Consider the following 19,328-nt stretch of genomic DNA (forward strand, 5'->3'; position numbering starts at 1 on the left):
ATAATTGTTATTCAGCATTTGCTACAGACAAACGATTAGTCATGCAGATTTATTCAGTATTTGCTATGGAGAAACCTTCAAAGTTCAACCCTTTTGTGTGTTTTTGTGTTGGGATTTGTTGGATAGATGGCATTCTACGTAGTGTATTGTTGAATGTTAAAAAAATGTGTTGCAGTTGTTTTTAAGGCTGTTTTTTGAGAAAAAATAACAAAAAATGCCCTTTTAAAAGCAAAATAATACATAATGACTTGATATGTTGTTTTTTCATTATTGACATGTTTCTACTTGTTCACTCATTCCTGCATTCATCATTGCAATAAAATGCTGTGAAAAAAATGAACCTGATGTGGCCTGTATCTGTTCACCTTGAGTTAAAAGGCAAATATAACTTTCTGTCCTGACAACCATACCATGGTTTCAATGTTTTACCTAGTGTACCTGCTTGGTTTGTACGCAGGAAACAAGTAGAAAACAGGCTCTATAATTTTATAATTTTCAAGTGATCAGAATACAAAAGTCCTGAAAAGATAAGATGATCACAACTTCCAGTATAAGGGATACAGTCACTTTAAATGTATACAATAAAATTTAAAATGTGCCTGTAGGATGTACTAAAAATACAGAAAGCTGCTTTCTGTCGGTAAAATCTAAAAAAAAATCGAGATTTTAAAAACTTTTGCAGATTTTTTTACGCATTTGTATTCTTATTTATTTATTTTTTTTATTTTGCAAACTAGTTTGAAGATTTTTTTTCCTAACTTTCTGCTCTGAAATTTTTTTTTTTTTCTTTTTTTGACCACCCCCTCCCAAGATCTAATGGTCCGTCCCTAATGGTAAAAATCTTTTCACTTTGTCTACAATGGAAATCAAGAAAATGTCATTTGCCAATAAATCTACATTTTGATTGGGAGGAGAGGCATGTAATAAAAACAAAACCCATACAAGGGACTGTGACCCCTCAAGGCAGGAGACATTATTTTACATTCTAATGTTAGGCAAATGGTCACCTACTCTTAGGATACTCTCCCTGCTATGCATGTTTGGACTATAGTATAAAATCCCAGTTTCTGTAACACTCTCTCCTTAGACTAAAACAACCACAACACAACAGTTAATTATCTTCGTTGAATTTTATTGGTCAACAACAACAACATCACTACTGGTAAACATAAACAACAATGCACAACAACAACAACAACCAGATTTATGTGTCCCCTAATGTTTCACAAGCTACTGTGGGTCTCGTAAAGGGGAAAGAATGTGCACACAAAGCCGTTGGCGGCGCTGTTTGTGGCAGAGCAGCAAGATGGCGGCACTCAGAGGGCTCGGTCGTTTAAGCAGAGGCATTACGTCGTCTTCCAGAACGCTTTGCACAAGACTTAAACCAGTTCGAACAATTTCATGCACGGTAAGCACCAGTTATTTATTTCAGCAGTATTTTAAGCCAGACTCGATCAAATCATGTTCCTTATCAGAAAGGTAATGTTACGCATATATTGTACGTCATGTAAATGCGTTTCTGTGTCGTCGTACATACCGGTATATGATGCATGTGGGTGTGAGACGGGGTGTGAGACTAGTATCGCCGGTGGGTTCACTTTCACTCGTACACCATTGCCGGCGCTAATTTGCGGGTATGAACTTTACAACGAATGGTCAACATGAGAGTTTGATCATGAAGTACAAGAACACCATATTTACAAGCACAAACTCCAGAATAAAACATGGCTGATTGCCAAGATAGGGAACCAGAAGAAGGCTGTCCTTAAAATGTCATGAAATTGATGGATTGCTATGGTATGAAAACGAGTTGCCTTTAGCACCATTGAATGCTTGGGCTTGGACCAACAAATCCAAATTGACGCTGCTCATACGTGCCATAACGCTATTGTTAGTATCACAATATTTTGAAGTGTATTATCTTTTATCTGAGTGTAAGGTGCACAGAAATCTGACACCGTCGGAGGTACTTCTACTCATCGAGTGAGATGATTGCCCCCATGTTTTATTTCTGCATGTGGCTCCGGTGACAAGTTGACATGTAGTACAGGCGTGTCTGACTGCCATGCAGAGACTTTAAAGCGCAGTGGTCGTCGCGCTGCGCGTGCGCGATTTTTTTGTTGATAAACAGAAATGTTTGTAAACATAAGTCTTCTCAACTTCAATCGGAGTGAGATGGGAGCAGTCCCTCACTTTCGCCAGAGCAGGACACGGGAGATGCTGTTGCTTAAGGGAGAAGGTCACAGCGTTGACGTACATGAATATAAGAGAATCCGATCCCACAACCAGCTGCACAACGTACCGGCCCCGCGATGACTTGGCCCACGACCCACTGTTGATTACCATTTCTTACTTCTTCTAGTAATACGTGGCAAGAAATAGTCAGACGACAGGACACAATCGACAAAACGAGCGGGTTTTTGCGGCATTTGGCAGGAAAATTGCACAGCTACACATAGGGACGTATTGAGAGATCCTGTGCACGGTCATGGCAGAGATCCAACGGCTAGTTCGTGTAGGCCTACCGGTGCTACGCAAACTTCGTTGTTGTACCTCCTGATTGCCGGGTAGGTCTGAATCCTCTTTCAAATGAGATAACCCCCACATAACAAGAAGACCTATGAAATGTCCTTCGCTTGACTTGATTCCTGTACTCGGAATTCTCGTTTGCACCCCCAACGCACAGTAAGTGAGACTACCCACAATTCCCCTTGATTTGTGTGCTCAGACATTATTTGCTAAAGGCTTCTTCAATTTTATCAGTTTCTGAACAATTTGAAACTTAAAATTTAATTTTAGAATTATTGGTTAAAACTATGGTCCAAAATTATTGATTATGTTTAAAATTCAGGAGTAAATTGAATAAGAATTCCATGTTTGAAGGTACTAAAAATTGTCCACGGTCAAGGTAAAGTTATCAGCAACTAAGATGGTCTCATCCTAACATCTGTCAGACATGCAAATTTCCTTTGTTACAAACATTCAAAAAAATCAATACCCTCTCTTTTTCCAACACATATGCAACTTATTCCCTTAGTTTCCTTGAAAATATTGCATATGGCTGTCAAAAAACTATGTTGACAAAATCACAAAATTGCTATCTCCTCCGCGGAAAAAGGGTTGATCTTCTCATTATTCACAGTGAAAAACTAGAGAATTATGATTATCAAAACTATGGTCCCAGAATTTCGAAATATGGACCAAGCTGTTCTGTGTACAGAAGAAATTTGCTTCACTTCAGTGAGTGATCTCCCTGTGTACGGATCATGGAGAATTGTGGGTAGCCTCACTTACTGTGCAACGGGGCAAACTTCATAGTGGAGTTGGATTCTCAACGGCCGAGTGTAGCGCGCCATATACCCGGTTCTCTTGACACCAACGTTCATGCAGACCACGGAACAGACGCTTCTTGCTGCAGCGGGCATTGCTCTGCGAGCTGTAGATTTCTGTCGCTTGCGTTTTTGTCAATTGTACTCCTGTTGGGCCTCTTGAAATGAAAGGTCCTCCTTGCTAGCGATGTCGTAGACCAGAGCCCGGTCATTGATAGTCTGTTGGCATATACATGCGTACGGGTAAGTGTTTAGCTCCATGGCTCGAGCGAGCCCCATTCAACTGATTCAAGAAAATCATGATCAAATGTGATCTCAATCCAGCGTGTAATCACTATTCAATATTCAGCAGATATTTAACTTAGATTAACTGACCTTTTGTTTCGTGTTAGATTTGGTAAGTTGGTATCCTTGTGACAAATCAGCCGCCATATCAGCGGCAATATCGCAAACATAATAATCAACCCGTAACCTCATGCGGCATTCTCGGATATGTTGTCAACAAGGGGGGGGACCCCCTCAGGAGCATGCGCAGCGCGACGACCACTGCGCTTTAAGTCAATACTTTATGATACAGCATGACTCTAAGTCCACAGACTTGCAAGGCTGACTTGAGTGCAGCATAAACAGTATTTTATGAAGAAAATGTGTAGGTTCTTTTGTTCACAGATTAATAATATACGATCTGGCAAATTTCATATCCTAAGTTATGTAGGTTTTTACACTTGTCATATACCCAAGAAAGTCGGACAATTAATTTTGATGACATTTTTAGCTCACATTTGGTATACGTAAATTTACCAAAGAGAGCTTGTAGGTAAATCAGTGGTGTATGTACATGTACATGTATGTATATATATATGTATGAATGTATGCATCAAAAACTCGAAAACCACAGCACCTACCATTTTAGTATTTAGTGTACAGGTGCATCCAGGGGTTGAGATGTGAATTTGTTCATGTGAGTGTCAAAAATATGCAAATGAGGTGAAAAAAGGCATATCCTTAAAATTATTAAAATTCTGTGACCAAAAGCCAATAATTACACATTGTGTGCTGAATTATAGATATATGTCACCAGAGAGTAACAAAGAATAAATAGTCTTCTCAATTTATTCACTTTAAAAAAAGGAACACTGTTGCTTCATGAAGTTTTTGATTCAAAGCGATAAGTAGCTGTGACTTGTGATGTTTTTCCAGTGTTACAGGAGACTGTCATTCACCTTATGATCATAGGGGGTCGCCTACGTGTCCGTCCCCAGGGGTGGGTAGGTGTTTTGTTGTATCGCTAATAAAGGTTTATTCTACCAAACTTTGGTGTTTTGGTCTTGCACTGCCCTTTACAATCGTACGTAGTATGTAACAGCTTGTCATAATAAAACAATAGTCTGAAATTCATGGTTGTTGGGGAAAATGCATTAACAGATTTCTCATCACTAAATAATAAAAACAATGCAGAAATCCTTTAAACTATTTTTAATACTGGACATTTTTGTTGTTGTAGACCAGTCACCTGCAGCAGTATGCAGAGGAAGATAGAGCTCAATTTCCTGGAGCCAAAACAGACTACACAACCAAGTTGGACATTCTAAGACCAGATACCTATGAGGGCATTCAAACATACAGAGTTATGAACAGAAAGGGAGAGATTATTGATCCAGATCATGATCCAAAACTTGACAAAGATTTTGTCATCAGAATGTACAAAGCTATGACTACAATGAACACTATGGATAGGATTTTGTATGAATCACAACGTCAGGTGAGTTATCCAACAGGCAGCAACTTGTATATATCTTTCCGAGGCCAATTTATTGCTGGCTTTTTTTAGCCATCAATACATTATTTCCCAACAAAGACTTATACTAATGTGAGCTGGCATTTGAACCAGAAATGACCAACCCCTCCAACAGAAAAAATAACAACAAACAAACAAAGAAATGAATAAGCTGCAACAGCTTAGCAGGCAATGGAACATCTTCATACTGTCTATACTGGTATATAGTAATTAATGGGTAGAATTGAGGATTCTCGCAGCATCAAGTGATGAAACTCAATCCTATGGATTCAAATCAATATGCTATAGACATTGTGCAACAAGCGCTACACAGTTTCAGAGCATGATATCAGTTTCTATGATATTAAATTTGAAACGTTTGGTATAAATTATCAGTTCCAACCGACAGTTCCCTAGACAGGGGGAAAGAGTCTCTATGAATGCTTTTCATGAATTGTATTTTTAACCCTTTTCCTGCCAGACAGTATCACTTCCCCATCAGCTAAGTCAGTAAAAAGCGGTATTGAGCCAAACATGACATATCTTCACCCACTTGGCTTGGTCTGTTATAGCATCTTTTGTCAAAAAAAATCAAGTTACAGTATTTGTTTTCAAAAGCTTTCAAATGTACAGTATTATGTTAAAATACACCATATGGAATATGTTGTGTTTCATTAGTTTAATCGTCTTGACTGGTGGTGAAATATGGACTTGGCAGGAAAAGGGTTAATGAAAGATCATATTAATTCACATAGTTTCACAATGAAGTAAATGAATATCATGATAGATATTGTTAATGTTGGTCAGTTGACAGTAAAGGGCATCCAAAAGCACTGCTCAATGGAATTTGCCGATGATACTGTGTTAATAGAAAAATTTTAGCATTGACTGTTTTGTAGTTTCCTTTTCTAATTGCTTGGGCTTTAATTATTTGACCAAGCTTATAGTATCTACACTTAAGATAATTAGGTCTCTCTCAGTGTTGTAGCTACGGTGAAAGTACCAGGTGAGAGTAATGATTTTGGAATCCTGATATTATTGCTGTAGTTTGTGTACTGTATGTGATTGTTTTGACATACCATACCAAGGGACAGCCTAGTAACATGACTTGACAAGGTCAGTAATGTTTACTGGTTTACAACCTTTAACCTACTGTCTATGCTATAACAATCACTGAAGACTGGTAATATTTACGGCAAATAATGGCCCTTTTCTTTCTTTGACAGGGCCGTATTTCATTTTACATGACAAACTTTGGTGAAGAAGGAACTCATGTTGGTAGTGCTGCAGCATTAGATCCAAAGGATCTTGTATGGGGACAGTATAGAGAAGCTGGTAGGTATCTCATGGATTTAACTCAGTCATAAACCTGATTCTCAAACTCTGAACTGACTCATGTCATATTCATTTGTTTCACATAAATCCAAAGCTTATTCTGTGTGAAACTTTATTTTCATTTCTTTTAAGTGTTTTCAGATCTTATAATCTAATATGGTGCCTATTTAATTAAACAGTTCTTAATCCATTAAAACATATTTTGTATTGATTATGATTACTGTTTATTTCATGTTGTTATTAAAACTATCCCCCAAAATGCCAAAATAGTTTTGTTTTAGAGCCCTTTGGTCTAAAATGAACTTTATAATGATACAGTTACCATATAATTTATTGTATTCATATCAACGTAAGTCAATTGGTAGCAGTAACTTTGATGTGTTGATTAAAATTCTGTAATTGAATTTGATCGGACATATCAAAACTGACAAAGGGACAAAGACCAGGAGTACAGATAGACTACTTTGACTTTAAACTTTTTTGATAGTGATTTTAATACAAGTTTACATATGTACTGATTGCATAGGCATTTTTTTTCAGCTGCAGTGCACTCGATAACAATGCAGGGCTACCTATTCGCCAAGAAAGTTAAAAATGGCTACAAAAACTCCTCTTTGGCTAATGTAGTGGCTATTGAATTCTTAGACCTCCTCAACAGAAAACTACACCTAAAATAAAATGTTGTAAGATGTTGAAACGTTTACCCTCCTTCCTACAAAGTGCAATGTATTGAAACAGTTTAATCTACTTTCTACAAAGTTCCAAATTCCCTGGTACGTAAAACAAACACTGTTGCTGTTCGATACTACAATACATCATGAACGTAACGTCCATGAATACACTGAGGCCTGCTTTGCCTCCGTGAGTCCTGGGTCGTCCTTGAGTCTATCAAAAGTTTTACCTACTTTGCTGTATCAAAATTTGGCCTGCAACTACTCAGTTTGATAGTAAAAACCATAATTTCAAAGGAAACTTTCACAAACGGAGCCATAATACAAAAGAAAGGAGAAAAACTGAGGTTTTCTGTAAGGTCAAGTCTAGGTCATCTCATCATGTGATGTCATGCATGAAGACCCCCTAATTACACAATTATGGTTCACAAGAAACCACCTAGGGTGGTGCTATAGGTAATTTTGCTGCCTTTGGCATTCAGCTTGACTGACTCCCATTCGGCCTACTTTCAAACTGCTATAACTTATACAAGAAATTACGTGATTCTGAATGATTTTAATATTTTTGTAGATTCCACCAGTTTAATGATCTAGAAGTGAACATCACCAGACATTTCTTGATGATATAAAAATATCAAATGAAAATATATCTGGGCTAAAATGTTATCATAATCATTAAAATAATGAATGCCCTCAAACAGTGAGTAATTTAAATGAACATATATCATTGTGTCGTGTTTTACAAGAGTTTTGTTTGGCCCAGCCCTTTTTGTCTCAAGAAAAGTACTTATACTCAAGATGCTATTTCAGCCTGCTTGATTACAACTATGACATACAAGTAAAACCGGGCCCTTAAATACCACAATAATCGTATCTACACTGCCATTGTGCTATACCATAAATGCTGTCTTCTGCATGGAAATTGTTTTACTTGTGTGGCTCAAACATTTAGGTTATGGAAGACTGCATAAATTTGCCATATGAGAAGCCTGTAACTTATGACAAGCTATCATACTGTGAATACTAACTGAATGTGGCAGAAATATTCAATCTGTACCTCTTGTAATATACACTTAACATTGCTACCAGATTTTTAGAATTCAATTGCTACCTAATTTTATTTCTGGTGTTTAAAGTTACCACCAAAAATGAGAAAGGATTTCTATCCCTGAAATGTCATAAAAATACAGATTATAAATGCAAAAACTAAACACATATTTCGTTAATGTAAAAACCATCATGAACATCATACAAAACATCTTGATTTGTAAAATTAGGGTCTCCTGAATGTCGAGAAAGCTGTTGCCACACTTGAGATCATAAACTGGCTAAAAGTTACTCAAAATGGCTAAAAGATTTTGATTTGGCTAATGAGTTGGCTAATCATTTTGGTGACTTAGCGAGAGCCCTGACAATGGCATAATGAATACCATTTTAAGTGGTTTGTTATATTACATACTGCAACCAGTAAGAGAGAAGGTGTATCAATTAATGTACTAGAATGGTCAGAATGAATTTGGTGACTGAAATGAGAAATAAACCATTGCCATGGATTCAACAAATGACCATTCAGTATCTAGTAATAGTACATGTATCTCCCATAATACACCTATTGTAAGGGTTCACAATATGGCTGACAACTTATTGTCTTCATTGTAGGTGTATTGATGTGGAGAGGTTTCTCACTTGAAAATTTTATGAATCAGTGCTATGGGAATGATTTAGATTTGGGCAGAGGCCGGCAGATGCCAGTTCACTATGGAAGTAGAGATCTGAACTTTGTCACAATATCGTCCACTCTTGCAACACAGATGCCACAAGGTATGAAACATACACAGATATTGAACATCAGACTGTATTTTTCTAACGTTTTGGAACATGGCAACATGGTTTGTGAACTCCAGTACAATTTCAAATCCCAGCTATTGGTACACCATAACTGATCAATTTACTTTTAGATAAAGCTGATAGATAATGTGCCTCTTTAACAAAATCATTGTCAGAGAGTTTGAAACAATCAAAAGCTTTTGCACCTCATTGATTTCAAAACTAAATTAAAAATGTTTTCTTTATCACATGACTGAATTATGTAAAAAGGATACTAAAGTATTTATTACCAATTTTATTTCATGACCAAAATGTTAGATGCCACACATTTTACATGGACTGAAGATGTTATGACTTTATACAGCTCTATAACTTGTTCATGCAGCAGTGGTCATGTGACAGACAGTAACTTGTTGTTTCATAATTTCAGCTGTTGGCAGTGCGTATGCAATCAAAAGGACAGGACAAGACAGATGTGTGGTGTGTTACTTCGGTGATGGAGCTGCCAGTGAGGGTGATGCTCATGCTGCTCTGAATTTCTCAGCAACTCTTGATGCACCAATCATTTTCTTCTGGTATGTCGCAAATCTCTTGTTTTCATAACCTTAAGAACTGGGTAGGAAGAAATGAAATGTTGTTTTGAAGAAATTTTATGGTGATCAGTAGAATGTAGATGCAGAGCACAACTTTTTTATGAAACCAGCAGTTTGGCTAAATTAATACACAAAATATCTGCAAAAACCTGCCATGTTTATAAAAGCCTTTTTTGTGAGTGATCATAAAGAAGCGTTAGAGCTAATAGTATATTTTGCTGTTGTTCAACAGTCGAAACAATGGCTACGCAATCTCTACACCAACCTATGAACAATACAGAGGTGATGGAATTGGTAAGTACTCACAGCCTACAAAACCATTTCTTTTGTGCAAAAGATGCAAAAAATTATTCACCAGTACAATTTTCCATGACTTTGTTCACCATCAACTACAGATATGGCTGCTACCGATTGTTCAGTCAGGATTTTAGAAATTCTGATCTCTCTGATGTAACATTTGTAGATTCAATTATTGGCATTTTAAAATGTTTTTAGTCGTTGAACACTTTATATGTAACAAAATAGCAAAAACAATACAACAGTATTCTTGCAGTAGTGAAAACTTCCTAAAAAACGTTTTCTAAAAACGTCCATTCTTTCACATTAATGAGTGCATAGTCACCAGACCTGATCCAGAATGTCACCTGAGTGACATTTGACAGCTCAGAAGACAAGTGCATGTATACCTTTACTTCTAAAATGAATTTCTTTGTAAAAAATATGAGAATATAATGAAGTCATTTAAGTGCCTTGCATGCTTTTACACACCTGAAAATTCAGTTATTCTTAATAATGTTAGGTTTGGAAGGAATTATGTTTCCTTTGGCAGCTTATGGAAATGCAAAATCTCTAATATCTGTGGGTATTATTTACAATTGTCCATGAACTTTGTAGCGTCCAGAGGTTCTGGTTATGGTATGTGTGCAGTCAGAGTTGATGGCAATGACATCTTTGCTGTATACAACGCTGTGAAAGCAGCAAGAAATGTTGCTGTGAAGGAAAGCAGACCTGTTCTTGTTGAAGCCATGACTTACAGGTAAAAATGACATTTTTAGTCCCCACGGACACCGTCCGGGGGGACTTATAGGTTTGGTCATGTCCGTGCGTGTGTGCGTCCGTGCGTGCGTGCATGCGTGCGTCCGTCCGTTCCGTTCACGCAGATATCTCAGAGATGCCTGGAGCGATTTCATTCAAACTTGGTACAAGGATTACTTCATATGTCATACAGATGCACGTCGATTGGTTTTGTGATACGATCCAATATGGCTGCCAGGCGGCCATTTTATTACGATTTTTTCATGCACAGAGCCATAACTTAGGCATGCTTCAACAGATTTTATTCAAAGCTGGTACAAGGACATTGACCAATGTCATAGATATGCACGTCAATTTTTTTTGTGATACGATCCAATATGGCCGCCATGCGGCTATTTTGTTACGATTTTTTCATGTACAGAGCCATAACTCAGGCATGCTTCAACAGATTTTATTCAAAGTTGGTACAAGGACATTGACCAATGTCATAGATATGCATGTCAATTTTTTTGTGATACGATCCAATATGGCTGCCGTGCGGCCATTTTGTTACGATTTTTTCATGTACAGAGCCATTACTCAGGCATGCTTCAACAGATTTTATTCAAAGTTGGTACAAGGACATTGACCAATGTCATAGCTATACACGTCATTTTTTTTGTGATGCAATCCAATATGGCCGCCGTGCGGCCATTTTGTTACGATTTTTTCATGTACAGAGCCATTACTCAGGCATGTTTCAACAGATTTTATTCAAAGTTGGTACAAGGACATTGACCAATGTCATAGCTATACACATCAATTTGTTTTGTGATACAATCCAATATGGCCGCCGTGCGGCCATTTTGTTACGATTTTTTCATGTACAGAGCCATAACTCAGGCATAACTCAACTGATTTTATTCAAACTTGGTAAAAGGACATTGACCTGTGTCATGCACATGCACATTGATTTGTTTTGTGATACGATCCAATATGGCCGCCGTGCGGCCATTTTATTACATTTTTTCATGTCCAGAACCATAACTCAGACATGTATCAAGCGAATTTATTTAAAGTTGGTACAAGGAGATTGACCAATGTCATACATATGTACATTAATTTGTTTTGTGATACGATCCAATATGGCTGCTGTGCGGCCATTTTGTTATGATTTTTTCATGTACAAGCCATAACTCAGGCATATCTCAACCAATTTTAATCAAATTTGCTACAAGGACATTGACCTATGTCATACATATGCACATTTATTTGTTTTGTGATACGATCCAATACGGCCACCGTGTGGCCATTTTATTACGATTTTTTTCATGTCCTGAACTACAACTCAGACATGTATCAAGCGAATTTATTCAAAAGTATTTTTATCACAGACCTAATGAAGAGGACTTTATCCTCTCTGAGGACCTGTAATCAAAGTACCCATTAACAAGTGGGACTGTGTCATCAACGATGACTTGTTGAATATTTGTTGAGGCCTTGTTATAGTCTTTATTCATTCCAAAAGTCATTGGTATAAAGACATACCATGTGATGATTCTTGGGTTGTTATTCAGTTGACAATCCTGGCAGCAATGTTGCCTAGGTTGTCATTTAGTGGACATTTCTGTGACAGCAATGATAGATTTCTCATACCAGTATATTGATGGTGCAAATGCTATGGTCTGATTGGTCAAAAATGTGAAATTAACAGAGCTATAGTGGCAATACATACAATACGTATCTGATATTCTGAAAAACTTAACTTCATTTAGCACTATGTCCACTCAGAATTATGTGTATAGTCAATATTGTGTTGTTACAGTGTTGTCAGATTTTAGTGGCTGGTTGATAGTTGTGTAATTTCACTACTTTGGTATCCAAATTTTTCATCAGGAAAAAACCATCCTATTGGTCTGCCATGATGCACTTTCTTCAAGCAGACAACAAGCAGATACCTATGTACCATACTTTGTTAGGTGACTGGTGTCAGTCATAATACTCACAAATTTTTGAATGTTTTTATATGTTTATGGTAAAACTGCTTGCACTTAAATGCAATGACCAAAACCTGAAAATAAACAACAAAACTATAACCGTAAATCTGTGATTTGGATCTTTACTAGTTCTTCTTGCATGTCCATTTTGATGTTAACATTCCAATGCTATATAATATTAAGTACTTCAGGTTAAATTGATTGAAAAATTCACATTTTAACATATTGAAACACAGGTTCACAACAACACTCTCTAAGCAATAGAATAATGGCAATACAGACATAACATCTACGATAAAAATCAATAACTGTCTTCAAGGATTGTTTTTGAGCAGTTCACACCACGACTGTGACAATGAATACAATTCATGTCACTGGTTGGAGTTGGTGGTTTGCTGTGTCTCAGAATGGTTTATTGCTTAGCTTACAAAGGGAGGGCTTCAGGATAGCACAGTAGTTACAATGAAACAACACTCAGTAGTTGAATCATATAGCTACAGTGTGTTGTGACTTGTGTCAATCCATGTTATCAGACAGCTACAGTATGTTGTGTCAAGCCATGTTATCATATAGCTACAATGTGTTGTGACTTGTGTCAATCCATGTTATCATACAGCTACAGTATGTTGTGTCAGTCCATGTTATCATACAGCTAGAGCTACAGTATAATGTGTCAAACCATGTTATCATACAGCTACAGTATGTTGTGTCAGTCCATGTTATCATACAGCTAGAGCTACAGTATAATGTGTCAAACCATGTTATCATACAGCTACAGTATGTTGTGTCAGTCCATGTTATCATACAGCTAGAGCTACAGTATAATGTGTCAAACCATGTTATCATACAGCTACAGTATGTTGTGTCAGTCCATGTTATCATACAGCTACAGTATGTTGTGTCAGTCCATGTTATCATACAGCTACAGTATGTTGTGTCAGTCCATGTTATCATACAGCTACAGTATGTTGTGTCAAACCATGTTATCATACATACAGCTACAGTATGTTGTGTCAGTCCATGTTATCATACAGCCACAGTATGTTGTGTCAAACCATGTTATCATACAGCCACAGTATGTTGTGTCAAACCATGTTATCATACAACTACAGTATGTTGTGTCAAACCATGTTGTCATACAGCCACAGTATGTTGTGTCAAACCATGTTATCATACAACTACAGTATGTGTCAAGCCATGTTATCATATAGCTACAATGTGTTGTGTCAAGCCATGTTATCAGTATATATGGATTTGAATGATTTCAGTGATATATCAAAATTACCCCGGAACTTGAATTTCCCATGTCTTTGAGATGCCCTAGGTTTAAATGAAGTTTACAGCCAAAATTCATCATTGAGGAAAGACGATCAGTTCTGCTGATCAGCATTTAAAAAAGAGTGATTGTTGTTGTTTTTTCCTGACATGTAGGATTGGTCACCACAGCACAAGTGATGATTCTTCAGCCTATAGGTCAGTTGATGAAGTCAACTACTGGGACAAACAAGACCATCCAATCAGCAGACTAAGACACTATATGATTGGTCAGGATTGGTGGAATGTAGATGCCGAGAAAGCTTGGATGAAAGAAACAAGAATGAATGTAAGATCTCATACCCTGTCTTCAGTTGACAATAATTTACTTTGAAAAGCTTTATCTGTTCATCCCTGTAAACAAGTTCAAACCCACCACTGATAAAAAGGAATTTGATCCAAACAGTGGTAGTGAAAGGCCTAGAGTTAACTGTCTGATGCCAACATGGTGTCATTGTCTAATTCCTCTCTTGATACGTACATTTTAATGAACAAAATTTCACTCAGATTGAAACATTGATAATACACAACATAATCCAAGGTCAGATCAGAGAAACTGTATCAAAAAATGTACAAAGGTACCCAACAGGGATTTTATACTTTGTAAACATTAAAGATCATTTACTAGATATTTCATAATTTCTTAGTATATAATCTCAGTTTATATAGGAAGTGATCACATGAAATACTGAACATTTTTGAAAATTATTCAAGAAAGCAAAATCTTGAAATATTTTCAAAAGAGCTCTTTCCATGTAGTGTACATAACAAGTCAACTAGGTTTAAACTGTGTATTGTAATCTCTCTCAGCAATTATAGCAATTGTATGCAATGTTTAGCCAACACAATTTCTCTTGTAGTTTGAAAAATTGGTCTCAAGTTTAATACCTAAATAAAATCATCAGTGATAACACAAACACCAACACAGACACACCAACACAGACACAGACACAGACACAGACACACACACACACACACACACACACACACTGACATCAACACAAACACTAACACAACACAAACACAACAGTTAAAAAAACTAGCGCACACTAAAAAAGAAAAACACAACCTGATTCAGATCATGTTTGCCCTTCACCCTTTTGCTGAGAATTCTATCAACAAAATCTGTTTTCCTCAACCCTGACAATTTATGACACAACTTGTGTTTGCTTTACTCCTCAGGTTATGCAGGCTTTCCAAAAAGCTGAGAAGACCTTGAAACCCAGTCCAGAGGAACTTTTCAAAGATGTTTACGATGAAATGCCGGAAAATCTGAAAAAACAGATGGAAGAGATGAAGCAACACGTGGATCAGTACACTGAACATTATCCTGTAGACAGCTACAAATACATCAATTGATCTCATCTGAAGAGCTAGCTTCACCATACACCAATACTGATATTTATTTTAAGCTATTATATTTGGAAAGAGGTAGAAGGTCAATGCAAGTGTGTAGAACTATTTCAATCTACATTGTGACAGTACTATAGATTACCCTTAAAGTTATCTTGATTTATACCAATGGACCAAGTCTAATCACTTCTTTCAGGTACCAGAATGTAGATCATATCTAGCCCAGGAAATGTGTAACAAAAGTATGTTTGAGGAAATGTATAATGTTCAGAAATGGGTGAATGAATTATATGGATCTACTGATGCCAAAAAGTTCATACATTTTGCAAGATAGTAACGATCAACTTAGGGACAATCCCTCCATACATTGTTACACCAATTCCTGAATCTTTCACACTGTTATAATTTACTTTCTTTCAAACAACGGTGTCTCTGTCTACAAAACCACTTGAAACTTGACACAATTTCCATCTCATTTCATCTCATCTCATTTTCCAATGTATTCAAAACATTTCATGATAGGAAGCGACATCCTAAATCTGTATTCTCAACTCTAATGTACACGCAGAAAAGCTGGTGGACTTCATGAAGTAATATCTGTTGGTATAAATCATGTTAAATTGAGGGAAATTTCAAGTACTGTGTGTTGCAGGTGTTCGGGATGAAAAGCATACCAGTAAATGAAAGTCTAAGTTCTCGGTAACGCTCCCTTGTGATCATTTTGTGGATTTTCTCATAATAATTTTGAACAGATATATTTTGTGAAAAGCATTCATTTCTGTCGTCCCATTCAAAAATCCTTTGTAGAGAGTTTTCAATGAGAATCAGGCTTGCAATTGACAAGTACATCTGCTGCAGGTTTTACCATTGATACTTACTGTCATCAGATAATAATATGTGCTAATTGTTACTCTGCCACAGTAAAGCTATGAAAAGCTGTTAGTGTGTACTTGGAATAGCAGTTAATACTTTGACACACTTGCCTGTATCAACTCAGAAAATTAAAACTATCATCTGCAGAAGGTGCTTGTACATTCAATAAGAGTGGCAAAGTTAATGTGATCATGTATGTACAACAATCCAATTTTATTTTATTTTATTTGACTGTGAGATGCAAGACACGATAGAGAGGAACAGATGAAAGATATGACTGTACACTTCATCTTCTTTGTCATTAATCCTCAAATATGTCACAAAAACTGCCTCAACTTTTAAAGACGCATGTACTCATTTTTTTCAAACCAAAATCCCTCCTTCATCATCCAAGCTCAAGCCACACGATAGAATGTCAGCTCTGCAAGTGAATTTAACTATGTATAGAAGATTTGTTTGATCATTTTCAGAGGATGTGAAAAGCCTTATTGTTCAGTGAACACACTATGTAAAATAATATGCAAATATTCAATGTAGAATAATTTGTAAACAATGGCTATACCAGATGTTCACAAATGCAAATGACTTGTAAATTGTTTATATTTGACAATGTAGACTTTTGGTATTCTGTAAGGCATTATCTAGGCTTTTATAAGAGATATTTGAACCAACTATCATGTTTGTTGTAAAATTTAACGGCAGTTACTTTCATGAGCCAAGAATGCGTGTGTTCAGTGAATTTTTGTGGTGTCTCATTTACTTATTTACTCCAACTCTTTAGAAGTACCTCTGGATTCTACATCAATGCATGTCAACAAAAACTTTCTTTCACTTTGCAATGCATAAAACAATGCCATGACCTATATCTATGTGCTTGTCAATCAAATGTATGTGCTTGTCAATCAATATTATGAGAATGCCTAACAGTATCACCACATGGTTGCACATCACCAATCCTTATCATTTGGAAAATTGTCATAACAAGTTAAAAAGTTGCTACCGGTATGTGCACAGTGTGATTATGATCCAGTCACATTTGTGTGAAATATCAATCTACAAATTCTACCAGCCAAAAATTAAGCAATGAGTTTAATGTTGTATTTGAATGGACCAGGGTACAAACAAAATACTCACAAACACGCACAGAAATACATATATGTCCGTACGTGAGTTGTTTGTACCACACCATGTGATCTCTTGGACATACTGAGTTCATAGAACAGTGTGCATCCTTTTTATTCCAGAATAAAAACATCACTCATCCTTTCATCTGATCAGTTTTACAAAAGAAATTTCAGCAATTCACAGACATGATTGTCATGGTAATACTGAACAGCATTCACTTGAAATGTTGATCTGTGTACCATATGATGTTGATTATAAAGCCAAGCAGTAATACAAAGAGTTTTTGAGTAAGGGCCACTGAGCTGAATTGGTATAGCATTACAACTTCTAATACATGAGTGTTTATTTCTGTTGTCTTTACCATGAGTGTTTTTATTTTGTGTGCTGTACAGTATTTATATGTTTGTCATTATTGTTATTATTATCGTGCGCGACAACAGTGGATAACCACTGAACACCGTGACTGTTACTGTTTTACAGAGTTTAGCTTTTTCATTTTCCACACACTATTCTTCTGTCGTGGAAGATATAATGCCCAAGTTTGTACCATCAATCACTGATCCAAATTATGTTTGTTATGCTGTTTTTTAGTTATTGTTTGATAGCTGGGTACAGCAGAATTTATCTTACCACCTAATCATTGAACATGGACATCACATCATCACAGGTTTCATCTCTAGAAATCAAAAATACTCATGACTGCTTGTAATGATATTCATCGTATTGTATACAGGATCTATCTTCAGGATGTGTAAGGGATGCATTAAGATGTATCTTTACAGTGCTTCATTGATGCTTTGTTACATTTTGCAAGCAGAACTGTAAGTATTGTAAATTATTCCTTGACATTAAAACCAAACACTGTCATGCTTTGCTAGTGTGATGTGATAAATACATAGCCAAAATATTATTATTTTTGAGCAAATAAAAAATCCTATATAAGACAGTCTGTGTTTATGTATGTTGTGTAACTGTGATGGTTTCATTTAAAGACAGCTTTTATAACAACCTATTTTATCACAAAGCTAATCTAGAAGTGGATGCAATGAAAAAAGTATTTGCAATGTTATAGTATCTGTTCTGTAATCATATCTGTAGCTGACCATCTCTTCCAACCATGTTGTGGACAAGTTGTGTATAACACTATGTCTTGGATCTCTCACAGCGTGATCACATTTGTTATATTTAGTATTTTAATTTCTTTTCAAGGTAGTCTAGGTAATTTGCAAAAGATATCCAAATTATAATCTTTGAAAAATGGTAATCCTAATACAAACATTTACAACCTCTACGGGAACTGAATGTCTTAATTGTCATACAGTGCACCAAGACAGACACTACCGGTAACCACATGCAAACCAAGAAATTCTGTCCTGCTTGTATCTACTTTTTGCACAATTGCAATCTCACAATGAAATTCAAATCTTCAAAATTTCCAACTACAAGAAGGCATCACTTGACCTGCAGCAAATTCTGACTTCCGACAGCATATGATCAGAAAAAGGACATGCACAAAATGGGGCATGGAAAGGAGACTAGACTTTAGATACCCCACACACCCACTTCAAGTCTTGTCAATGAAATTGACAGTGCTTTTAAATATTAATGGAAACTACTGTTCATTACTTTACTGGCTGACTGTCAATTGAAAGGGCAGAGCCATTGGATTTCTGAGGTGGTATGGACTGACTGACCAATGTAAGGGGAGAACCATTTTATTACTGACTGTCCAATGCAGAACCATTGGATTTCTGAGGTGGTATGGACTGACTGACCAATGTAAGGGGAGAACCGTTTTATTACTGACTGTCCAATGCAGAACCATTGGATTTCTGAGGTGGTATGGACTGACTGACCAATGTAAGGGGAGAACCGTTTTATTACTGACTGTCCAATGCAGAACCGTTGGATTTCTGAGGTAGTATGGACTGACTGACCAGTGTAAGGGGAGAACCGTTTTATTACTGACTGTCCGATGCAGAACCATTGGATTTCTGAGGTGGTATTGACTGACTGGCCAGTGTAAGGGGAGAACCGTTTTATTACTGACTGTCCAATGCAGAACCATTGGATTTCTATGGTAGTATGGACTGACTGACCAGTGTAAGGCGAGAACCGTT

The 19,328-nt window shown here is 36.6% G+C and overlaps 1 protein-coding gene across 1 annotated transcript; it reads left to right on the forward strand.

Moving 5' to 3' along the window:
* The first annotated feature begins 1,263 nt into the window (after positions 1-1,263).
* On the forward strand, positions 1,264-18,154 carry LOC139150458 (2-oxoisovalerate dehydrogenase subunit alpha, mitochondrial-like). Its single transcript, XM_070722839.1, has 9 exons — positions 1,264-1,408; positions 4,834-5,091; positions 6,333-6,441; positions 8,772-8,933; positions 9,370-9,514; positions 9,765-9,826; positions 10,427-10,568; positions 13,975-14,146; positions 15,040-18,154. The coding sequence occupies exons 1-9, from the start codon at positions 1,307-1,309 to the stop codon at positions 15,214-15,216; spliced, it is 1,329 nt and encodes a 442-aa protein (XP_070578940.1). The 5' UTR covers positions 1,264-1,306; the 3' UTR covers positions 15,217-18,154.
* The last annotated feature ends 1,174 nt before the right edge of the window (positions 18,155-19,328 follow it).

The sequence above is a fragment of the Ptychodera flava genome, chromosome 14 (assembly GCF_041260155.1).
Source record: "Ptychodera flava strain L36383 chromosome 14, AS_Pfla_20210202, whole genome shotgun sequence".
Lineage (NCBI taxonomy): Eukaryota > Metazoa > Hemichordata > Enteropneusta > Ptychoderidae > Ptychodera > Ptychodera flava.